Here is a 25,469-nt window from a genome sequence, read left to right on the forward strand (position 1 = left end):
TCATAATCTAGAAATTATTCCTAACTTCAAGACATCTTGCAACACCTTAAGAATACAGATTTCCTTCTCGTTTCTTGAGTAACTTTAACCTCAAATCTGAAAAATATTTCTATTGAGCTCCTCGTTTAACATTCTAAAACAATTTCTGGGCATCAAGAAACATAAAACAACAGCATCAAATTAATTCCTAGCTCAAGCACATTTAAACCATCATCTATGAATCCTTGGACCCACTTTTATTCATCTAAAAGAAGACCCACTCTTTATACAGCAACAGCTAAAATATATATGTATATTTATTTATCTTATATTATTTGAACATCTCGTTATTCTCCTTAATTTCCTTACAATTGAAACACTACCTATCCCTTTTCTTAATTCCAGGTCCAAAGACATTCCCCAAACCAGATATATTGATCACAAAAGAAGGAAGTAAGCATCATTCAAACTTATATATTTATACACGCACACATCCTATATATATACACATGTACCGAAACTATATATATATGTGTGTGTGTGTGTGTGTCAGTTCGGTCTCCTCTGCTTTTCCCATGAGCCTCTCGTCACTTTATCACACACATATACACATGCTTCTATTCACCTTTATTCCTCATACACTTCCTTTTAAATATCCGAACTTCCACTCATTCTTCCTCTAGAACCCTGAACCCCCGAAACAGCAACTTCAACTTGAGCTGCAAAACATTCTATATTACTCATTAGTCATTTAGGAGCATCAACCAGTAAGCGCCCAGCACAGCCATGTTTATATATACATATATATATATATATTTTATCTACCAACACATTTAATCACCTATACCGTCTTTCCATTTTCACCTAGAGTTCTAACGCTAAAATCATCAAAACAGGGGGTTGGGTTCTGCCATTCCAACACACAACCAGTAAGCACACATGCAACCGCATATATCAACCACGTTTCCTCAGTTCGGCAAGAACAAAAGAAAAACCCTCCTAGCTCAAAACATAATCCCTATTCGATTAAACCCAAAACAGAGCACCCTTTACTTGGAGCAACAAAAATCAACATGCAAGCTAGAAACCATGAACCATCATCGTCAACAAGCATTAAGCTATCATCATCATCAAGTTCCAGTTTTAATCGAAAGTTTCTCCCACTGAAACTTAAGCTTCGTTCCTCATTAACGCTCCAACCAGTCACCAATCCAAGTAAACAAAGATGGGAGGAGGTTTAGGAGACCCACCTTACTCAGAATCCAAGACTGCATGTAGTAAAACAGCCTCCGATCGCTCTTCCGGTTTCGCTGAACGCTATTTCTCCCGTGCTCTCCTCTCTCGCTCTCCGTCTCTATCTCTTTTTCTCTGGACACCGTCTGAAGTGAATTAACCGCATGGGTGATCAGCTATTAAGTAGAGGAGTGAATCAGGTGGCTAAAAGAGAAGGCAGCACGTGTGTTGTAAAGTTCTTGGACCATTTTGCCCTCCAACATATTTATTCCTCCAATCTTATCCCTCTCCTATTTTTCTGAAATATAAGATATATCCAGAAATTAAACTAAAATATTATAAATGGATTTTTCTTATCCATTAGCTTCTTTGACCCATAAAATAACTTCCTTAAAAATTTCAGATTAAATATAAATCTCTAAGTATTTTTCCATAATTTTCCAGAGAAAATAAACCATTTTTCTCTTAAAATTATCTATTAAAATTATTTAAGCCATTTTTGGGGAAATACCTTTTCCAAAATGTCTCTAAACCCTAAAAATCAATATTTCATAATTTTTCCCTTTTATTTGGCAAATAAATAATTTTAATAAATTTTTCTCTTTTCTACTCATCCTAAATCATAAAATTCGGGGTGTTACAATTTGAAGGTGGATGAACTTAGGAATCAATTAGTACAATTATTAAGCCCACGAAGCCTAATGAGATTTTTTTGAGCCAACAGCATAATTAGATTTTGTACTAATTCCTACAGAGATTGAAATGGGCGTGGTACCAACCAAAAAAAAGAAAATTAATAGGCGTGGATTGAGATCATTGTTGAAATATTTGGTAACTTCTTTAACTTTATATAAGGCTTCAATTTAGTCCTTAATTTTAAAAAATATACTTTTAGTTATTGTTAACAAAAAAAATAATGATATTGAGATTTTAAATGTTAATATAACATTCTTAAATGTTAAAATATTAAGTTCAATTTTCAAAACAATTATGATTGTTACAAGCAAAAAATCATTTAAACCTAATGATTTTAAGGTTAAATATCAAAAGAGTAAAAATATATACTTTTTTAAGTTAAAGACCAAATTAAAACCCTATATAAAGTTAAAAAACAAAATGTATATTTTATTTTATTTGTGTGGATTATACTTAGAATTGGAATGTTGGATTCCCTGTGCAGATTGCATTATAAAATGACAACAATACCCTTTTTCCTTTGGCACACTTTTTGCTCATTTGAATCAGCTCCATCGTGCTTCCTTTGTTGTAGATCTGGAGAAGAAGAAGAAAGTGCTCAGGGAGAGGGGGAAGCAGGCATAGAGTCATTTTGGTCACTTCATCATTTTATTTTTATTTAACTAAATACATAAAAATAAAAGTCATTTTGTTCCGTTCCATATCATAAAACAAATCCAACTAATAGCCTTTCCATCCATCATACTACCTCCAGTTCTAAATATAAGATTTTAAAAAAAGGGTTAATCTGGAATATTTTTTCACTAGCACTTAATATCTTAAACTAAATTTTGGTGTATCCAACAATCTGAAATACTTTTTAATAACATATGATATCATAAATTAATTTTTGATACGTTCAACATTTTAAAGTATTTTTTAACAGTATTTAGTATATATTCTTTATTATGTTTGTTACTATTGAAAAAATATTTTAAGAACAAAATTGCACCAAGAACTACTTTATTATACTGAGTGCTATTGAAAAAATACTTTAGGATGTTGAATACATAAAAAATTATATTAAGGTATTGAGTAATACTGAAAAAATATTTCTAATTGCCGGCTGATATGCAACTTAAATCGAAAAAATAATTCACATCTTCTCTCTCATTTTACAAATCTTTTATCTAATTCCTACATTTTGGTCACAGTCGTCCTTCTCTCTGTTTCTCTTGAAACGTAACACAATCACAAAACAATGCATTTTTTCATTTTCTTTCTAAGAAAACATTTTTGGGCGAATCGTACATTGTCTTACTTTTAAAGCATAAATTAGATGTGTGCTTTGCACGACTCTTCGCGCATCCCCTTGCTCCAGTTGTAAACATGTTTGTTGAATAAACGGAAGCCATTGAAATAAAAGACTAGCTTTTCATAAAAAAGGGAATATAATGAATCATGAGTCACTGGCTCACCATATATGAGTGCCAACCAATATATATATATATATATATATAAAGGAATTTTGGGTCTAAATATTATATTATCACGTGAAGTTATACCATTAAGCATAGTTCGCAATGAATTGGTGGAGCTTTTAAGGGTAACAAATCTATTTTCATTGTATTGGCCCCCTCGGAAAATTCCGCCACCTCTTAAAATGATTTTGGGTGAGAATTTTTACCATAAACTCATTGTGTTTGACGTCAGAAACTTCCACGACAAAATCACTCTTTTTTTAAAAAGAAAATAGTGATGGGGGATTTTTATATAAGAAACAGGGTAGAGTAACAAGACATGCATAGAGACTAGTTTAATTAAAAAAAAAAAAAAAGAAGCCAATATTTATAACTAAGGACACAAATATCTCAACTTAAGCATCCAAAATTAACATACACTTCATTGATGACTCTCTAATTATTTTTGAAAACGACACAAATATTACTAAAAATAAGGAGTCATTAATCCCAAAAAAAAAAAAAAAAAAAAACGCGCGCGCGCGCGATAAGACGAAGTTAGGTAGGGAGTAGATTTTTAAATAAATAAGCTGTGTTTCATATATGTTGGAAGGCGTTGACATATGGCAATGACGTGACTTATTATAAATCTTATTTTAAATAAAATGACTAATGAATTTTGATTCAATTCTCTCTTAAGAGATCATAGCATATGCTAAAAAGATAGACGTATGACTCAATGAATTTCATTGGTGTGAATACTGTTTAACTTATACATGCATATAGATTGAATTTCTTTTTATTCTGTGACAAATTATACGTTATATATACACACATATGATATTACCGATCAAGCCAAATATGAGCGACATGGCTCCCTAATAATTATTGAAAAGCTCTTCAAATATGATTTTTTCCTACTCATATTAATTGAGTTCCAACACTCACCCCCAAATAATATTGGTAGAATTCATTTAATTTCTTTTAGTCCTTTTGAATATTTTCCAAAGTGAGATGACACAAGTGAGGCTAATGAGCTGTAAAGTCTAATTCTTCTTTTGATATTTTCTTTCCTTGTCAATGTCTTAAAGCACTTATTCTGAAGTCTAACACATCAAACATGTCTAATGCCAAATACCCGAACATCATGAAGTTATAATGCTGTGAAAAAACATGTAGAAACGTCAATTTTATGGGGAGTGGAACTTTTGTTTTTTATTTTGGTAAAAAAAACACTCTTGTTTTTCATATCTTATGATCTCGCTTTTTATTTCAAAGCAATCTAGTTTTGGAAAATGAAGACCCAAATGTCTAAAGGATGTGAAGAAATAACATTATGAAGCACGTACTGCCCCACCTTATCTCAAAAGAAGGTGCTCTGCATTGGGAAACAATTGCTTAACATTCAATTTTCTTTTATACTGCCAATCGTTTTTAAAGAGTTAATTTATTTACATATATATATATATGTTTAAAATTTATGAATTTGTCACATTTAATGTATTGTACCGTATCGTGGTTATTACTTTTACTTAATACCCATCTTCATACCTCTGCAACATGGCTTTGACAAAAGCTGAACAAAAACAAAAGGGTAAACAACACGTTACATTATTCTTAAAATCACAAGCAAACAAAAAATTGCAAAAATCAAAACTTGAACGTGTCCAATTCTGAGGGTTCTGATCTTCAAGTGATTGAAACAAACTAGGTAAAGATTGCTCTTAGATATTCAAAAAAAAATGAAATCAAGAGACGGGTTGTTATATAGTTCTTGACTTGTGGGCCTCCCCCTAAGCGCATATATATATATATATATATATATATATATCCATTGTTAAACAACTTGAAAATTCTACATGGAGGTGTTTGGATTAGCTTTTTAAAAATGATTTTAGAGAGTTCAAAGTATGTGAGAGAAGTTTTGTCTTGGCTTGTATGAAATCACTTTTTAAATGCTTATTATGGTATACTTCTAATTTCCTGCCACACAGCCCCTCACTTTTGGAATAGCTACACCTCTTTAAACGAAAGGAACGAAGGAAGGAGACAAGAAGCTAGTCATACTTTTTTCTTGATATAATTAAAGCATGCGCATAATGCATTACTTCAGATAAAGAGAAGGAGTGACTCAATCAATTGACCTTATCTTATGACCATAATTAAATGGAAAATCGTAAGAGCACATAGAATACAGATGACAAGAACAATATAGTAACGGATATAATATAACAATATAATTGAGTTCATGCATCTTTAAATTAAGATGTTAGCGTGTTCACTATAGCAACTAGATGCCAAATGGAGGACAAAAATGATGTCTTATAATTTTTATGTGTATATGCATGATCGTACCAATATATATATATATATATATATATATATTTTGCTGGCCAATTTCAACTTTATCCTGGGTCATCGCAAAGTGAATATATAAAAGAATTGGGAAAAAAAACCTGAAACTTTACATTCTTTTAAAGAAATAGTACTCCTCTGATCCTTAGTATAAGACCTATTTAACTAATCTAATTAGATTAAAGAAGTTAGGTAAGTTAGTTAATTATAAAAAATATGATATGTTTTTCCTAAAATACCATAATTATCTTTCTTAATATTCTTCCTCCATGTCCTATTTGATTATGGTTGAGGGAGTATCAATAGGGGTAATTTAGAGGAAAAAAATGACAAATTTGATAAATAAATCTTATATTTAGGACTAAAATCAACTCAATAATTAGATCCTACATTAAGAACCAGAGGAGTATAAGCAATCTGTTTACGAAAGAAAAGGGGGTTTTGCGCCCGGTGATCGATTATAAGTATCACAGCATCCGAAGAATACTTTTTTTTTTCAAGGAAAAAGAAATCATTTTGTAAAGATCTTATTATGATAAGACGCTTGTTACCATGTTTGGCATCTCCCTAGAAAAATTAACAAACAAAAATTGAATCCATTAACAAAGAACAATGGAATCCATGAACAAAGAATGTTTGGCACTTAGATTGCGCCCTTGCAATATATATGAGTGCCGAAAAAATAAAAACAATTTTGACCCTAAATATTATATTATCACTTGAAGTTGTACCATTAAGCATTGTTCACAATGAGTTGGTTGAGCTTTTTCAGTATAAGAAATCTATTTTCATCTATTGTTTCACTTCAGAAAATTTCCATCACCTCTTTCAATGATTTTATGTGAGAAGTTTTACCATAATCTCTCTTCATTATTTTGTTTGACGTCAGAAAGTTTCACGACAAAATCACTCTTCCTTTTTTTAAAAAAAATAATGATGGTTAAATTTTTATATAGGAAACAGGGTAAAGTAACAAGGCATGGTGGATTTTTAATTTTGAAGTGACATAAATTATACTAAAAATAGGGAGTCATTATTTTCCTGTTTCCCTTTTACTTTTTTTAAATACTCCTCCGGTTTTTAATATAAGACCTAATTGTTAACTTAATTTTGGTCATAAATATAAAATCTATTTCTCATATTTACCAATTTTTTTCTAAATTATCCCTATAGATACTCCCTCAACCATAATCAAGTAAGTGAGAGAGGGAGGATATTAAGAAAGATGATTATGATGTTTTAAGAAAAACATGTCATATTTTTTTATAATTAACTAACTTATCTAACTTCCTTAATCTAATCAAATTAGTTAAATAGGTCTTATATTAAGGATTGAAGGAGTATTTCATAATGATAAGACAAGGGGGGGTAGAGAGTTAGATTTTTCAAATAAATAGGCTGCGTTTTCTGTAGATTGAATGGAGTTTATGACATAGGCCAGGACAATAAAGTATGTGACTTATTGTAATTGTAAATTTTATTTTATATAAAGTGATTAATATAAAGAATTTTTATTCAATTCTCCCTTAAGAGGTCAAAGCATATCTGAAAAAGATAGATGTATGACTCAGTCGCTTTCATTGATGTGAGTCTCATTTTATTTATTGTCTTACTAGATCCTTCTCTTGTAGTTTTTTATTAGTAGACATTATTTAATTTCTTTCAGTCATTTTGAATATTTTCCAAATTGAGATGACATAAGCGAGGTTAATGAGCTGTAAAGTCTAATTCTTCTTTTGATATTTTCTGTACTCGTCAATGTCTGAAAGCACTTATCTGGAGTCTTAGAGTATGTTTGGATTGGTGTTGGACAAAACTGACTTATAGTCCAACTAACTTTTATAACTGAAGTTAGAGTAAAAGTTAGTTAGTGTAATGCGATTTATATTTGGATAGATGCTTATAAAAAGTCAGTTGAAAAATGTGAAAGTTGTTTAGATGATTAATATAAAAGTTAGTTTAGTTATAAAATGACTAAAAAGGGTATGAACTTTATTGAATAGTAGTGCTTGAAATTTTATGTTTTTAATGTGATAATAGTTTAAAAAATACATAAAATTATTATGATAAAATATAAATAGTTTATTTGTGAAATTATAAAATAAAAATATTTGTTACGGAGAAAAATTTGAGAACACATTGTAGATAATTAATTAAATATACATAATAGACAAACATGAATATAAATTAAAATTCATTTATTCTCTAATTAAAGCAAATGAAATCATATAACTAATTAGATCATAAGCTTTGCACAATTTTTTCATAAGTCAGTTAGAAAAGTTGATCCAGATTGCATTGGATAAGTCAGTTAGAAAAGTTACTTTTTTCCATAAGTCAATTAGAAAAGAAGCCCTATCTAAACAATCTTCTGAGCCACAATAAGCCACAAACCTCAGTTTCACATTTCTCCATTTGCTTTTATCATTCCTAACGGCAATCCAAACGAGCCCTTAAGCGTCTGTTTGGATCACCGTTTGGGAAAGGGGGGAATGTGCGTTGGAATTGATGAAACTAAGGTTTGTGCTGAGTTGGAGCTTTTAGGATATTTGGGTGGAATTTTTTTTTTTTAATATTGAAAGGCAAGCAAGAAGCTTGAGTGTTACAAAAAGCAACCCGGGTTACTGACCCATTTGTCCCTGTCCATCATCAAAATACTCCCAGCAATAATTCGGGATATCCTGTAGAAATATACAATCTTGCTCAATATGATGAGCCATCGTAGCAAGCTTATCGACACATCCCAGATTTTCCCTGAATGAGTGCAGGATTTCGATGTCCCATTTATCAAAGATCAAATTTCTCAAGACTTGTATCGTCTCCGTCAGAGGGTGTGAGGGCTCACAATCGGTCAGAAGTAGGTGAAGAGCCTCGGCCGAATCCGTGTATAGCTTTATTTTACTATACCCCATCTGCTTGCAAAGTTGCAGTCTAGTCAGTATAGCGTGTATCTCCGCAGTTGTTGAGGGCATGGTACCCAACTTCCGTTCAAATCCACCCTTCCAATGACATTGATAATCACTAATAAATCCTCCACAAGTTGCTGTACCTTCTCTTGATTTGGACCCGTCCACATCAATTCTGACACACTCAAGAGGTGGGGGATCACGCTGTGCGGTGCTCCTCTCTGGAACCTGGTATATCTGGTGGTGAAATTTTTCTTGATGTACCTCCTCCATTAGGTGGTTCAGGATCTTGAACATTTGGTCCTTTGGTCGAGTAGTCTTCTCCCCGAATGCTTTCTTACATCTATTCTTCCAAAGAGCCCAACAAACTTGTCCAAAGATTCGACTCCACGGCCATCTAGAAAATCTTCCATTTGCTGGGTTGTTTTCGGTGTTCCATTTGAGCCATACCTGCAAATCACAGAAGAAGAAAACAACATAATACAATGGGTTAATTATATGTAACCACACTCTCTTTGCTGCCTCACAGTCTCTCAGTGTATGTAAGATAGATTCTTTGCAACCACACTCAAACGGACACTCCTCAGTTTCATTGTTTAAGTGTTTTGCTCTGGTTCCATTCGTAGGAATTCTCTCGTGGAAAACTTGCCACATGAAAAATTTTGCTCTTTCAGGAATTCCCCAGTGCCAAATTTGCTTCCAAATAGGATTTATGTTTCTATTATGCTTTTCATAGATCATCCTATATGCAGTCCCAACACTGAAATTTCCATCTGTGGCATTTCTCCAGCATATTTTATCCTCGCCCCTCCCTGTTGGCGGTCTAGTCATTTTGATTTTCTCCAGCACCCAACTAGGGAGACATTCTCCCCATCTAATCAGATTCCAATGGCCATTATCTGTCACAAAGTTCCTCACCTGTTCATCTGGATTTATTTGGTGGAAGTTCCTATTTGCATAGAATTTTAAAGGGAGCTCCAGAGGACTTAACAAATCACTCCAAGCTTTTGTTGTTTCTCCACTCTGTAGTTGGAATCCCACACCTTTCAGGAACTCTTTCCAAACCAGTGTTATCGCCCTCCAAACTTCAGATTGGTTTCTTTTTTGAATGATTTACGGCATCCTATTCTCCCCACAATCATATTTTGCCTTCAAGCATTTGACCCACATTGCTTGTGGTTTTGTAAGGATTCCCCAGCATAGTTTCATGATGAAAGCCACGTTTTGACTATGTAGATCTTTGATTCCAAGACCACCTTCTTCTTTTCCCTTTTTTAATCACGTCCCAAGCCAAAAGATGAAGTTTCCTCCCTCCATTTTTGTGATTCCAGAAAAAGGTTCTACTGATTTTTTTCCAGTTCGGCTAGGATGCCTTTTAGGAGTAGTATTGTTTGCATTTGGTAAGAAGGGAGAGTTGAGATAACCGAATTGATGAGTACTATTCTCCCTGCTAGGCTCAGGAATCTTCCTTTCCCGTTTGCCAGTCTTGATCTCACCTTCTGAATTAAGGGAGCAAATGTCATCTTGGTTACTCTTTTGTGTAGGATCGGTACACCTAGATATTTTTTGAGGTTTTGGGTAAGACCAATCCCAACCATCTGGCTCAGTTCGTATGCTCTGTTAAAATTTACATTTCAGGAGACAAAAGCCTTTAACTTGTTCCCGAGACCTGACAGAAGAAATGCATGATGTTTCTCATTTCCAACGTCTGATCTGTTGACACTTCTCCGAACAGAACCAAATCATCAGCAAAGAAAAGATGTGAGATGATTGGTCCTCTTGTACTCAGTTTCATCGGCTTCCATCTTCCCATTTCAATCTCATGCTAAATCAGTTGCCCCAGCCTTTCCATGCACAGGACGAATAGGTAGGGGCTTAGAGGATCTCCCTGTCTCACTCCTCTAGATGGTTGAAAGCTCTCTGTTGCCACCCCATTCCATAAGACTCTCATTGAGCCTGTGGAGATGCATTTCATTATGATGTGGACAGAATTATCTGATAGGCCAAGACTTTTCATTGTGAATTCTAGGAAGTTCCAATCTAGCCTGTCATAAGCTTTTTCCATATCCACTTTTATAGCAATAAATCCTGTTCCACTCCTCTTTGTTCTCATTGTGTGGATTGCCTCTTGTGCAAGTATGATGTTATCACAGCTCTAACGTCCACGTATGAAGCTACATTGGTTCTCTTTGATTAGGTAAGGCATAACTCCTTTGAATTTGTTTGCAAGAACTTTGCTTAAGATCTTAAAGCTAACATTGCACAATGAAATTGGTCTAAAGTCTTTCAGGGAGGTAGGTTATTCTACTTTCGGGACTAAAATTATATGCGTCTGATTTAGGTCCCTGAGAGAGGTGGGGTCAAACCAGGCTGTGTTGAGTAGCTCATAGATTTTTGTACCTACTTTATCCCACTGTGTTTGGAAGAAGTGGGGTTGTAGGCCATCTGGTCCTGGGGCTTTAAAAGCCCCCATTTCAAAAGCTGCATTCTTTATTTCTATAGCCGAGATTTCCCTCTGAATGAGATTTAATTGTTGGGTCTGGAGGGGTGGGAAGGACATCGGCCAGGTAGAGATTGGTCTTATATTGTTTTCTGCTGTACAGAGAGTTTTATAGAAATTAAAAGCCATTCCTTTCATGGTTTCTTGATCATAGGTCCAACTCCCATTCGTATCCTGCAGGCTTCAATGGAGCTTCTCTTCCTTCTTATTACTGTTGTGGCGTGAAAGAAGCTCATATTTCTATCTCCCCACTTTAGCCACTTGCTTCGAGACTTTTGGAACCATATTAATTCTTCTTGAGCTGCTAATTTGTTGTAATCTTCCTATATTCTTTTTTCTAGTCTTTGGAGTCCATTTGATCTGTTATTCTGTCTTGCCTTGTCAATACCTTCCAGTCTTCTTAACAACTTCTTCTTCTTGGCTGCCACACTTCCTACTACTTTTTCATTCCACTCCATGGCTGATTTTTTGAAAGGGTCACATCCTTGGAGCCAGTTTTGTTTTCCCACGAAACTGCAACAATATCTGGGAAGTCTTGTTCTAAACACCAAGCAGCTTAATATTTGAAAACTCTATTGCCTCTGTTGTTTCTATTCTTACCACCGTCAAACACTACTATCATTCTGCGGTCCGACTTAAAACGCAGTTTGTGGTGAGCCTTCATGTGAGGGTGATTTATGTCCCAGTTAAAGTTTCCAAAGGCCCAGTCAAGTCTTTCTTTTACTTCATTTCTTTCCCAGGTGAATCTATCGCCCACCACTGGTATTTCTAGGAGATTACAATCATCTATACAGGATCTAAAAGATATCATAATGCTATTGTCCGGTTGTATTCCCCCCACCTTGTCCTCCGGGGTGAGGAAAGTGTTGAAGTCCCCTAGAACCATCCAGTCAGAATCAATTAAACTCACTATGTTCCTTAAGGAAGTTCATAGCTCCCGTCTCCTCAAAGGGTTTGTGTCTCCATAGACGAACGTAACTAGCATAGTTTCTGCCGAAGTTTTGCTAGTTATTTTGCAATAGAGTAGTTGGGTGGTTGAGCAAACATACTCAATTGAAACTTCCCAGTCTTTCTAGAGTACCTAAATTCCTCCTACATAGCCCGTAGACTCCATTCTTATCCAATTATTGAAACCCATCTTCTTTACTACTTTATCTGCTCTAGCTCTACTAATGCGAGGTTCCATAATTCCCATAATATTAATTCTGTACTTTTTTACCACTTCATTGATTAACTGTGGGAACGTTTTCGAACCTGCTCCTCGGCAATTCCACGATGCAACAATCATTTGAAAAAGACAGAGGAAAAAAGGAGAGGGATAGGGCCCTTACAAGTCTGGGGCTTTATCTTCTTGCTTCGACCCAACTTCGGCTCTGCATAAAGAGTCCCTATAGCTCTTTGTTCTCCCATCAATTACCGAGGGTGGTTGTGGAGGATTTTCCCAGTGTTTTCCCATCTCCTGATCTCTTGTTTTTTCCTTCTCGTATAGCACGATAGTACTTGTTGCTTATGTCTCTTCTTCCCTTTCTGTTCCTTGCATAGAGCCATTTCCAGTGTTCAAAAGGCTTTCTGCTTCAGGTATTCGGACTCTTTTAGGTCCAGATTTCCTGCCACCATATTATGGGCTCTATGGCCCATGGTCTTCTTGCCTATTTGGTTCTTTGGTTGATCTAGCCATCCTTCAGCCTTTGGTTTCCCGTCCACATTACTTTGGGCTTGTCTTGGGTTTACTTGTTCTTTGGGCTTTGTATTTTCCTTCCCTTGGTATATCACTACTTTTTTTCCCACCACAAACTCCTTTGTCTTGCCTTTATTTGAATTTTTTGAAGTTTCCGCCTTATTTCTCGGCACCCCAACTCTTCCTTCCATAGGCACAACAGCTCTCTCCCTTTCAGCCGACCTATGCTCCAGCGCCTCCCTTTTCCTCTCTTCCTCCTCATCAAAACCGTCATTTGAATCATTTCCTATATTAGTGAGTACCTCAAAGCGTGTCTGTCCTTCCTTACCGCTATTCTTACAGTCAGTTCTGACATAGTCTCCTCTTCCTTCATGTCTGTCTTTTCTATTTTCAAATCTAGGTCCACGTGTCCTGCCCGTACATTGTACCATCATCCATGGCCCAAACTGGTCTTCCTCAGCCGGTAGAGGTTTCGCCGGCGACATCTTTGGTGGGGGTGATGAAGAGCTTCCTCCTTGTTGAATATCTACTTTTTTGGCTGACTTCTTCCATGGGCACGCCTCTTTCCTATGCCCATATCTTCCACATTGAAAACATATGAGACCCAGTCCTTCATATTCAACATTGAACAGCGCTGATGCCGATATTATTCTGGGGATCAACTTCTTCTGTAAGTCGATTTCAACGCATATTCTAGCATATCTACCTCTTTCTACCCTTGCTTTTTTATCTTCTAGGTTAGCTATGGTATTCATGTCAACCTTCAGGGTCTTTCCGATCATGTCACCTAGCCTCCAAATGAAGTTTTTTGTATAACATAACAACGGGATGTGTGGGATTCTGACCCATGTTGCCACCCTTCCCAACGGATTGTTAAAGGGGTCAAAATAAGGTGACCACCTTTGCACTAGCACTGTGTGTTACCCCACAATCCAGGGACCTTCAAAGAAGACTCTTTTATATTGGTCTCCCCACGTTTCTAGGTTTTTAAAGCGCACAACATAGTAGTTGTTTGGTAAATAGATCGGTTCAAAGTTATCGAATTTCCATGCTCTGGTCAGGCTTTCCTTCAACCTATAGACATTAAACTTTGCCCCCAGAACAGTTATTATAAGCGATCTATTCCTTGGTCTGCACCATTCATTGTATTCCTCTGGTGTGATCGGGACCACAGGGTATATTTTCATCAGATTTTTGAGTTCCTCTGACGGTTCAGGGATGGTCCATTCTTGATCAATAAGGTCTAACAGCAAGGGGTCTTCATCCATGTGTGAGTTCCCGTGAGCCACCCCGTTAAAATCTTCCCCTTTGAAGCCCAGCAAGGAGTCCTTGTAAGATAAGGGAGGAGCGTGCGGTGTCTTAGTCCCACTGGTTTCTTCAGTGACTTCCTCTGTGTCAATCATTCTATCCGACATAAGAGCATCTTCTTTTACTTCCTTCTTTGATTTTTTTGGCTCGGTCTGTTTGATCCTTTTCATCTGATGTCCTATCCGGAGGCATTTTCCGAACGCTGGGGTCATCCATCTCAAAGCTCAGAAAACACGGCATGAGTTCCAAGAGAGAGCACTCAGAGCAAAACATGATCGTAACTGCATATATTTGGGTGGACTTTTTGCCTAACGAACATTTGCTTCAAAAGTTAGTTGTGGTTAAATGCTCAAAATTTGAGCTTTTCGAGTTGCCGACATGGAGAGAGAAAGTAAATAAGGATGAAAAAAAAGATATATAAGGGTATTTAAATGGGTCGCATCTTGATCTAATAATTTTATTTTTTTAGTAATAATTTAATTATTTTTCATTTTATTGTTTTTCTTAAATTTATCAAATTATATACATATGATATACGGTTTCAGGTCCTTAATATAAAACCCAGTGGACTAATTTAAAAAGATTGATAAAGCTAAATAAATTACTTAATTATATCATATGTTACATGATCTCTCTAAAATATTTATGCATATCACTAAATTACAAATCAATTTATAAGTCAGACAAAATAGTTTGGATGAAAACAATACCCTTTTCAATCATTTTACACTTAAACTTACTTTTCTATTACTTATCCAGACAAGTTTCAATTTAGCAAGCTTGGTTTTATAAAAAAACCAATCCAAATATAAATTCTAAATATAAATCACATTACACTAACTTACTTTTATCCTAACTGATTTTTGCAAAAGTCAGTTTTGTCACTGCTAAATCAAGCACGCTCTAATCACTACAAAAAACTGGACTTTCAGAGGTGACTTTCAGCAGCGACAAATAAAGTCGCCACTGAAAATATGACTTTTAGCGGCGACAAGAAGTGTTGCCGCCAAAAGTCAAGCCTTTTGGTAGCGACATTCTTATCACCGCCAAAAATGGTAGTAACAGCGATCAGCGGTGACAAATAGTCGCCATTGAATATTGCTTTCAGTGGCGACACCATTTGTCGCCGCTGAAACACCCTTTCAGCATCGACAATTAGTCACCGCTGAAAGTTTTTTCATATTTTTTTACCATTTTTTATTTTTGTAAAAAGTTTATATTATAATCTTTTATTTGTGTGATTAAGTAACTTTGATAATTATTGTTTTTTTTATGTATTATTGTATTAGAGAGAGAATAAAAGAAAGATAATGTAGTGTTTGAGTGAGAAAGGGAGAGAGAAAGGGAGAGGAAGATAGTTTGGAGTGTGTATAAAACACATATATACTATAATTAAATGTTTGAGAGATGGAATGGAAGAACATTATGCATGGGAGAGAAATGAGGTGGAGGCATGCATGAGAAAGCATGTAAGTTTGAGTGATGGGGAAAGTAGTGAAGGATAGAGTGTGTGTGAGAGGTAGATATAAATATAATTAGAAGAGAGATAAAGTGTGTGTGTGTGTGTGTGTGTGTGTGTGTGTGAGAAGGACATTATAATTGAAAGGGATAACATAATTAATATATGAGGGAGATTATTATAATTAAATTAGTGTGAGCATACTTAATTGATATAATAATATTTGATTATGAACATATGTATGAGAGGATTGAGAAATAAAATTATTGAAGGAGATAATATAATTAGTTAAAATATGTTTGAGAGATATAGTTAATAAAATCATGTATATAGTTAATTAAATATCATTATGATTTATTTTTTTATTTAAAATGTGATTAATTAAGTTTTATAAAACATATACGGTTTATATTATATATATATTTTCTATTGCACAATCACTTTAAAAGAATTCAATAGCTTGATTGGCTATGTCTGCTTCTTACAATCCAGAGGTCCCATGTTTGAGTTTGCTGAATGCCCTATTGATTTTTCACACATTCATTTTGGCTCAAAAAGGTTAAAAATAACCAATAAACTGTCATCTGGCTGGTTCAAACGCGGGACCTGGCGAAAGCTATAGCACCCCCCGCCAGTAAAGCCACACGTGTTTTTGCTGGGGCTAGCGCCTTGTTTATATATATATATATATATATAAACTTTTTCATTTTGAAACCCAAAACAATTTGTTTAACCCGCCCCATCTTCTAAAAATTTCATTTTTCCCTCTCACCAATGCCGTGCAGATACAAGCAAGGCTTTAAGCGACTAACTTCCAGCGTCCATCTTCATGTTTACTCCATAACTTCCAGCGTCCTTTCTTGTCGTCATCCATGTATGTGCACCGGTCTTCTTCTTCACTTGAAGTCTTATGGTGCTGTATATTTTTCCCTTCTCTATTCTGCACTTTTAGATCTGTTTTTCCCTCTGGTTTGCTGTGATTGATTGTATGTGAAGAGGAGTATATTATAGAATCCTATTTCATTTTCTTGTGGCTTTGAGTGTCTGACTTCCAGCGTCCATCTTCACGAAAATGAATTAAGCCATGCGACTAATTCAGATGTTCGAGTGGATAAATTCTTGAGGTTTGCATATCTGAATGGTGATGAATAGAGAAGACACAGAAGCTAAGTGAATTATCTTTGAAATTTCATTGTAAATCTGCTTGATCTGTTTAACCATCTATTATTTCTAAGTACATATCCTTCAATCATTTCATTTGTAAAATCCTCCAGGAGTGGGAAAGCTAGTTGGAAAATGAGCTGTGGAAAAACCTTAGTAGAAGTTCTAGTTGAGCTTAGAAACCTTAGTATCAAAGCTGCTTTGCGTACTCTGATTTTGAAAAGTAGAAATCCCATCAAGTTCAAGAGAACTGGATGTCAAACAGGAGTTTAAATCACGATGACTAGGATCTCTTCTCTATACTCTACTTTTACTGTATCCACTTTAAGCTAAAAATCTAATGGCCTAAATGTCAGCCTCGGACCAAAAGGGGGAAAACTCAGATCAAGTCAACTCTATCTCTAAGCATAGTTCATCTCTGCTTCATTATTTTAGCATCTAGTCCACTGAATCTTAGATCCAATCAACTGAATATTTCTCACGAAACAAAGTTTTCTTATTTAAGATATGTTTCAAGTCCTCTTATCTGTTCATACACATTATTATTAAACATGTGCAAGTAATACATACCTTTAACCAGTTTCCTAATTGCCTCTAGATAAAGGAATCCCACTTGCATGACCTGTGACACAAGTGATGAACCTACACTTAATTAAAGTCCCACGTATATATAAACAAGGGTTATGTTTCAATTGATCAATTTGATTTGGAATCATCAAAGCTTATTTTAGGTATTCTTTCTTGGAACAAAGACATAATCATATACTAAAATATACTAACTCTCTCAGGTACTAGCGTGAAAGGTAAAGAAGCATATACTAAATTATGGGTAGGTTTGCATTTGCATCTCGACTATAAAATGGCAATGTATATCAGTCACGCATCTCAACAGTGTGTGCGTGTTTGAAGAGTTTCGATGATGATTATGCATAGTCTATTTAAGAAGTGGAGGTTTAAGGTTGTATGCTCCCTAAGAATATATATATATATATATATATATATATAAGGCCATGGAAATAGAACAAGCCCAGTCAAAGGATGTTGTCTAACATTATTTTTTCTGGTTTCTGCGAAATGAATGTATGTAGTTGTAAATTTTTGATGCTGCTCGTATAACATTATAACTAATGTTGTGTTTTCCTCTTGCTAAAAAATTAAAACAAACCATAAGGAGTAATAGGAGGGAAAATTAATTTATGAGATGAATTCAATAGTACATGTATTTAACTAAATTTTAGTAGATAGGTTTCCCATATTTTTGTTTTTTACAACTTTAGTTAAGATTTTGATTCTCATAAGTCTTTATTTTCTCACATTTGTCATTTTTAATGCCTTATTTACTTAAAGTTTTTGCATGATTAAAATGTATTCAACATGCTTGGAAATGGGACAATAATGTGCCTGTTTGGGTCTGCGTTTGCTGGCCCAAACGTAGCTTATAATGACTTATAAGCTCAGTGAGAAAAAGGGACCGTTTGGCTGAGCTTTATAACAATTGGGCTTCTGAATTTTTAAGCCCCTTCAACCTGCGATTGGGATAAGCTGGAGAGGGGGAGTTTCTGGATTATCTGAAAGTAGCTTATGACCGTTCTGACAAAGAAATATATTCCTTTTACTTTTCTCTCTATTCATGTGCGTTCTCCCTATTCCCCCGTGAGCGAGAGTCCGACTTCTTCAACCCGAGCCCCCACTTGCTCTGTCTTTGCTCGCCTCGACAAGAAGGTCCGTCGGTGGTCGCCTCCGAGAAGCTCCGTCGCTAGTGACCGTGACCTCCGTCCCGTCATTGTGGTGAGGTCGGCTGTTGGGTGGGAGGTGTGCGTGTCCAGTGGTCGGAAGTCGTTTGGTGTTTGACCGTGAGCTCTGTCTGTGGTCGCCTCGGCCAGGTCCGTCGGTGGTCGCCTGCAAGAAGCTCCGTCGCTGGTGACCGTGAGCTCCGTCTGTGGTCGCCTCGACCAGGTCCTTCGGTGGATGCTGCTCGTTCATCACAAATCGAATCGGCTCTCACCGTCTGCAACCGACATCGCATTTGAGCCGTGCGTGGAGTTCTTCTCTTCCCAAAGCAATACACCATCCGATCTACCTCTGGCAGGCTTCGGTTGGTTGGATCAGGTTGGCCGGTTTAATTTTGTTATGTTGGTTTTCCGATTTGATCCCTGTGGTTCTGTCGTCCTTGAAATTCCAGTGGTCCTTGAATTTGTGGTTGCTGTCGTCCTTGAAATTCCGGTGGTCCTTGAATTTGTGTTGTTACTGATTTCGATTTGTGATGGACCGACTTGTTAGTTCACTGAAACAGGGGCTTCATGTTTTGAATTTTATGGTTTTCGGTTACAATAATCTTTTGTTGGATGTTGGTTAATTGTTTAATGAGGATTTTCTGGTTGCATGTGGATTTTCTGCCTCTGTTTTTGAAGGACGAATCGAGGAAACGGCTCTAGCTTAATGAGAAAATGAAGAGCATAAATGTGTGTATATGACCGAAGGCTTGGGTGTGCAGTGTTGGGGATTTAAATTGTTGAGTATATATCTATGTTGTTAATGGCGAGATATGTAACTCTGAAATTGTAATTTTCAGAATTACAATGGTTTTTGTTTTACATGTCCCTAGCTTCGGTCTCTTGGTTTTTATGGTTATAGGATTCGATCTCTATGAGGGTAGGGTAGAAGAGAATGAGATGGTAACATGGTGTATATATGTGTGTCCGGATGGTTCATTTGATAGAGTTAATTAACGGCATTGATAGAGCAAAGTAATAAGACATTAATTTATACTATACAAAGAAATTAAGGACTATGTGGGTAATTACTTAAAAATCATTTGGAATTAATTTCGGGAAGTCTCAATCAAAATAAATTTAATGTTTTTCTTTCTCCTGTTATATTCTCTTACTTCTCTCTAATATGATATTTATTTAACTAATTTAATTATATTTAAAAAGTTATGTAAATTAGTTAATTATAATAAATATAACATATTTTTGTAAATAATCTTGTTCATCATTCTTAATCTGGTTTTTATTTGACTTTTACACAGTTAAATTAGGATAAAAATTAAACAATGTAATGCAGTTTAGGTTCAATTTATATGATATATTGAAAATTTAATTTCAAAACGTTCACAATCAATTACCACTGGAAAATAGTGGACATTGACATTGTGATTATATATTTATAATTTTAAAAAATATTGAATAAGAAAACTAAACAGCTTATGCAATTAAAATGTGTTACTTGGTGATATATGTTTGTTTGGTTACAACGTATGTGTTATATAATATGGCTTTTATTATTACATATTTAGGGCTTTGGTTGATTTAGTTACTCTTATCTCGATCAAAGGGCGTAGAGAAATGGATAATGACAAGGGAAAAGCGACATGGGATCATTACACGACAAAAATTCTAATCGATGTTTGTGCCGAGCAAATAGTGCACAAAGAAAGACAAGGAACATCGTTTACAAGACCTGGTTGGTTGAAAATTGAAAAGAATTTTCAGGAAAGGAGCGGGAAAATGTATGACAGGAGGCAACTGAAGAACAGATTTGATGTATTGAGAAAAGATTGGAAGTTGTGGGAAAAACTGATGTCTGGGGAGACTGGCATTGGTTATGATGCAGCCACAAATAGGGTGTTGGCCTCTGATGAGTGGTGGCAACGAAAAATACTGGTAATTATTTGTGTTAGTTGAGTTTTAATTTTGAATATCAGAAGGAACAGCGCTTAATTATGCCTAATTATGTTCATGTAGGTGGACCCTAATTTCAAGAAATTTAGACATCAGGGGCTGATGTTTGCATTAGATCTGATGAAAATATTCAAAGATGTTGTGGCTTCGGGAGAGTATGCGTACGCACCATCAGCCTCACAGCCTCAGCCAGCGTTTGCTCCACAGCCTGACACAGAAGAGGAGGATGTTTATAGAGTCGGGCTAGACCAACAAGAAGGGTCAGGGGATAGTGAGGATGAAAACTTTGGTGTGGACCCAACAGCCAATGCAGGGTTCACAGATGACTTCGCTGCTTGCAACATAAACAACCCCGCAAGTACTGGACCAAGTGGCTCAGGAAGCTATGGAAAGAGAAAGAAGGGTGAGACATCAGATGCGAAGAAGAAGAAGAAAGTTGCTGCATCTACATTAATTTCTGATAGCCTGAGTGTCATAGCAGCTGCTTCTGACAAGCGAGCAGCAGCATTGGTTGAAGATCCCCAAATAGTTGATAAGGTTTTGGCACACCTGACTACCGTTGAGGAGCTTAATGATGACAATCAATTATATTATGCATGTGCCAAGATGCTTACGCGGCTGAGGTGGGCTAGACGAGCCTATTTGGGGTTTATGCATGATAGAAGCAAGTTGTTGGCGTGGTTGATCCCGGCAGCACAAGACCCAGACACATGGAAGTGACCTGCAGGATAGGATTTAGCTTAGGACTTAGTTGTTTCACTATTGTTATAGCACTTGTTAACCTGAACTATCTGCTGTTTTAACCTAAACTGATGTGGCATGTTGTAGGAACTTTATTAATCATTATGTAATATATTTACGCTAATGTCTACTTGTCATCTATGCATGTGGTTTTTCTGTTTGCAGAATGAAAATTATTTACACTTTGTTTAGTGTAATCCTTATAATGCTTACATTGTTTTTACCACAGTTACAGGGTTAATTCTAGAAATGGCTAATTGGAACGATGATTCACCATGGAATGAAGATAGTTTATGGAATTGGAATAACGATTCACGGTCAAATGAAGATGACCATTTAGCCATAATTAATGAGGAATTAACACAATATGAAGCAGTAGGTGCATTGGTTGGTCATTATTGTGAAATGTACATGTTTAAACAACCGTGCAAAACTAGTGAGCAGACAGGAAATTTATGGGCACAAGGCATTATGAATGGGCATGATGATCGATGTCATGAAATGTTTAGAATGGATAAAGATGTTTTCTACCTCTTATGTACTAAATTGGAGGAACATGGTTTACAAAAGTCTAAGTACGTAGGAATTGAGGAAATGGTTGCGATGTTTTTAAACACGGTTGCACATGGACAATGCAATAGGATGATCCAGGAACGATTTCAACGTTCAGGGGAAACTGTAAGTAGGCACTTTCACAATGTACTGCAAGCTTGTCTTAGCCTATCGAGTGAACTTATTAGACCCATAGATCCAACATTTCGTGCAACTCATAGAAAAATTGAGAACGATCCACGTTACTACCCATTTTTTAAGGACGCAATCGGAGCAATTGATGGCACTCATATACAGTGTGTTGTCCCCGCTGCAAGACGAGACAAATTTATTGGCAGAAAGGGAAATCCATCACAAAATGTCATGGCTATATGTGATTGGGATATGTGTTTCACTTTTGTCTTGGCAGGATAGGAGGGATCTGCACATGATGCTCGTATATTTGATAGTGCTATTACAAATTCATCTCTTAATTTCCCTCATCCACCTCCAGGTATATGTTTATGTGTTCCAATCATGCATGTCTTTTTAATTATTTCATACTTTTATTCATTTCACAATCTCTCAAATTGTTTCATGAATCATTAGGGAAATATTACTTGGTTGATGCGGGATATCCAACACCAAATGGATATCTAGGTCCATACAGATCTGAGTGCTACCACCTTCCAGACTTCCGACGACAAGTAGGATTCCGAAATAGTAACGAAGCCTTCAATTATTATCATTCCAGTTTAAGGTGCACAATAGAAAGAACATTCGGTGTTTAGAAGAATAGATTTCAAGTCCTACGAAATATGCGCAGTTACGACTTCCAAACACAAGTATATCTGGTTTGTGCAACAATGGCCATTCATAATCTTATAAGGAGATATTTGAGTTCCGACTTGTTTTTTGAACAAGCTGAAAATGGTAATAATGTCGGCGAACATGATCAGGCTGAAAGTAGTCAACCATCATCTTCAAATGTTACATCACAGTCTTCATCGCATATGAATCGCGTCCGTGATGCAATCAGAGACCAAATTATCCATAGCTTATCTATTGATTAATTATGTAATATTATTTAGTTTCACTTTGTTGCAATACTGCAAATTGGAGTTCAAAACATGTTTACCCATTCAAATTATGTTTCGTTTTATATTTGCAATTTTTTTTCCATTTCTCTTATGTTTTCAAATTTAATTCCCTCAATCAATTTCACTTCTTCATATTAAATTAACAATAATTCATTGTATTATATCAGTTCATTTTTTTTTCATGTTTCACATTATATTTAAAATATTTGTTATGATTTTTTTGAAATTTTAAAATTTAATTCACTCATTAATTTGACTTCTTCATAATAAATTATTTTAATTTCATTGTATTATGTCAAATTATTTTTTTTTATCATATTTCATTATTTATTCACACTTATACCCATTTTGGTCATTTTATAACCAAACTTACTTTTACTCAACTGTAATCCAAACAACTTTTTACCAATCTCACTTCTGCAAACTAGCTTTTCTGAACTCCAATCCAAACACAATTCAGCTTATCCAATTTAGCTTTTACCAACTTCACTTTTCTATAAGCTACTTTTCCTATAAGCTGCTTTTCCAATCGCTCATCCAAACGGACCCAATATATCTATATTGTGTTGCTTCTTTAAAAATGAAGATATGAATATTATCTGTCAAAAATCAAATTGCAGACAGAAGCTACTTTGTTGGGCCAACTAAGACACTCACACCTCGTGAAACTGATTGGATATTGTGTGAAGAAGATGGAAGCAGAACGTGCAGTAGAGTGAGAAAAAATGGAAGCAGAACATGCAGCAGAGTGAGCAAAGATGGAAGTAGAGTGCACACAACTTGAACAAAAGATGGAACAATTGATGGAGTAGAGAATACAAGCTCAGTTCACTGCTTTCATGCAAAAGATGCAATTAAATGCTCCTGCGGATACTCCTACTTCTAGCGTCCCTAGTCTTGGTCCCTATACGTAATTTTTCTTTTGCATTATATAATGTATCTTTTAATTGAACAATTTTTATTTTTATTAAAGACATAAAAACACTTTGATGGTTATAAATCTTATTATTTAATATATTTATCAGTTAATTACTTTATTTTTATTAAACCTTATGATCACATTTATCAAGAATATAAATAAAAAAATGTATAATTAACATGTTAAAATAATTAAACTTTCAGCGGTGACATAAATGTTGCTGCTAAAAAGTGTAATTGGCGGCGACATAATGAAAATGGTAATCAGTGGTGACACATTGTCGCTGCTGATTACCATTTTCAGCAGTGACATTTTTGTCATCACTGATTGTGGTTTCAGTGGCGACAATGGCCATCGCCACTAAAACAACTGTCGCCGCTGATTCCTATGTTTCAGTGGCGACATTTCATGATAACAAACTCTTGATCTTATGTCGCTGCTGAAAGGACTTTTAGCGGCAACTTTGTTATGTTGCTGCTGATAAGTTTCAACCATGACCGTTACGACAACAACCTAGTGGTGACAAAATGTCATCACTGAAACTTTTCAGCGACGACCTTTAGAATTTCAGCGGTGACATTTGTTGCCGCCAAAAGTCAAATTTTTTGTAGTGAATACGCCAAAGATATCCAGTGCAAAAAAAAAAAACAGACAATTGTTCGCAAAATATCATGAAGTTATATAATGCTGTGATAAAACATGTGGAAACGTATCTTTTATGGCTAGTGATCAAAATTTTGTTTTCCGTATCTGATACGGTTTGGCCTTTTTATTTCAAAACACAACCCTCCACTTCATTAAAAGAAAGGAAGGAAGGAATAGAAGATAAAGAAGCTAATCGTAACTTTTTTGGCTTGATAATTAAAGCATTCATAACTTTAGTTTAAGAGAAGAAGTGAATCAATCAATTGGCCTTATCTATTGACTATAATTAAATAGAGGATTGTGAGGGCACATCGAATAAACGGATAAGAATAATATAGAAACAAATAAAATACTACCTTTAGTCATAAATATAAGAGCTAGTTGACTAATTTGAATAGATTAAGGAAATAAGTTAAGTTAGTTATTTGTAATAAATAGGTGTTGTCTTTCCTAAAATGTCCTTGCTAATCAAGTTTATCGGCTAGAACTAATATTATTAGAAAGACTACTTTAGAAAAAAATAAATAAATTGAGAGACAAAGTGGATTGGGGTCTTATATTTAGGACCAAAATAAAAGTCAAACGAGGCCTTATATTAAAGACTGAAGGTAGTAATATCTATAACTGGGTTCATGCATTAATCATCCATAGATTAAGATGTTGTTAGTGTATTCATTCGTGGAAAGTTTCTTTATTTTTCTTTGTCCTTTCACTATAACAACCAAATGCCAAAATAGAGGACAAAAAATGATGTCTTATAATTACTTTCATGTGTACATTATGATAACAACATATTTTGTTGGCCAATCTAAACTTTTTCTTGCGATATAGCAAAAGACATACAAGTAAAGAATAGGATTTTTTCCCCCCATAAAACTTGTGCAGAACTTAATGGGTGATGCACAAGCAAATGAGATTGATTGGGCTAGGGATACTGGACTTCAACAAAAAGTAACATTTGACCTTATGAGTAAGCAAGCAAGTGGGCGAGCTAATCTTAGTTTCACACGAATTGATATGAAAAATTATTTGAAGACTAAACAAAAAAGAAGTATGGCAAATGGAGAAGTAGGATGGTTATTGAATTATATTGAAGAACAGATTATTAAGAACCTTTCATTTTATCATTCATACAA

The 25,469-nt window shown here is 35.2% G+C and overlaps 3 protein-coding genes across 3 annotated transcripts; 2 read left to right on the forward strand and 1 right to left on the reverse strand.

The window, feature by feature from the left end:
* Window positions 1-12,665: 12,665 nt before the first annotated feature.
* On the reverse strand, window positions 12,666-13,568 carry LOC114742047 (uncharacterized). The gene has a single exon (XM_028930300.1). The coding sequence runs from the start codon at window positions 13,566-13,568 to the stop codon at window positions 12,666-12,668; it is 903 nt and encodes a 300-aa protein (XP_028786133.1).
* A 6,493-nt stretch (window positions 13,569-20,061) lies between these two features.
* Window positions 20,062-21,117, forward strand: LOC114742048 (uncharacterized). Its single transcript, XM_028930301.1, has 2 exons — window positions 20,062-20,379; window positions 20,461-21,117. The coding sequence occupies exons 1-2, from the start codon at window positions 20,062-20,064 to the stop codon at window positions 21,115-21,117; spliced, it is 975 nt and encodes a 324-aa protein (XP_028786134.1).
* Window positions 21,118-21,387: 270 nt separating this feature from the next.
* Window positions 21,388-22,121, forward strand: LOC114742049 (uncharacterized). Its single transcript, XM_028930302.1, has 2 exons — window positions 21,388-21,986; window positions 22,100-22,121. The coding sequence occupies exons 1-2, from the start codon at window positions 21,388-21,390 to the stop codon at window positions 22,119-22,121; spliced, it is 621 nt and encodes a 206-aa protein (XP_028786135.1).
* The last annotated feature ends 3,348 nt before the right edge of the window (window positions 22,122-25,469 follow it).

This window comes from Neltuma alba, unplaced genomic scaffold (assembly GCF_004799145.2).
Source record: "Neltuma alba isolate B1F8T4 unplaced genomic scaffold, ASM479914v2 tig00003622_pilon, whole genome shotgun sequence".
In the NCBI taxonomy this organism is placed as follows: Eukaryota; Viridiplantae; Streptophyta; class Magnoliopsida; order Fabales; family Fabaceae; genus Neltuma; species Neltuma alba.

Coding starts and splice junctions, on each gene's coding strand:
- LOC114742048 (XM_028930301.1), top strand. CDS start 20,062: ATGGATAATGACAAGGGAAAAGCGACATGGGATCATTACACGACAAAA. Junction 20,380..20,460: donor GGTGGCAACGAAAAATACTG/GTAATTATTTGT, acceptor ATGTTCATGTAG/GTGGACCCTAATTTCAAGAA.
- LOC114742049 (XM_028930302.1), top strand. CDS start 21,388: ATGGCTAATTGGAACGATGATTCACCATGGAATGAAGATAGTTTATGG. Junction 21,987..22,099: donor ATTGATGGCACTCATATACA/GTGTGTTGTCCC, acceptor TTGTCTTGGCAG/GATAGGAGGGATCTGCACAT.
- LOC114742047 (XM_028930300.1), bottom strand. CDS start 13,568: ATGATCGGAAAGACCCTGAAGGTTGACATGAATACCATAGCTAACCTA.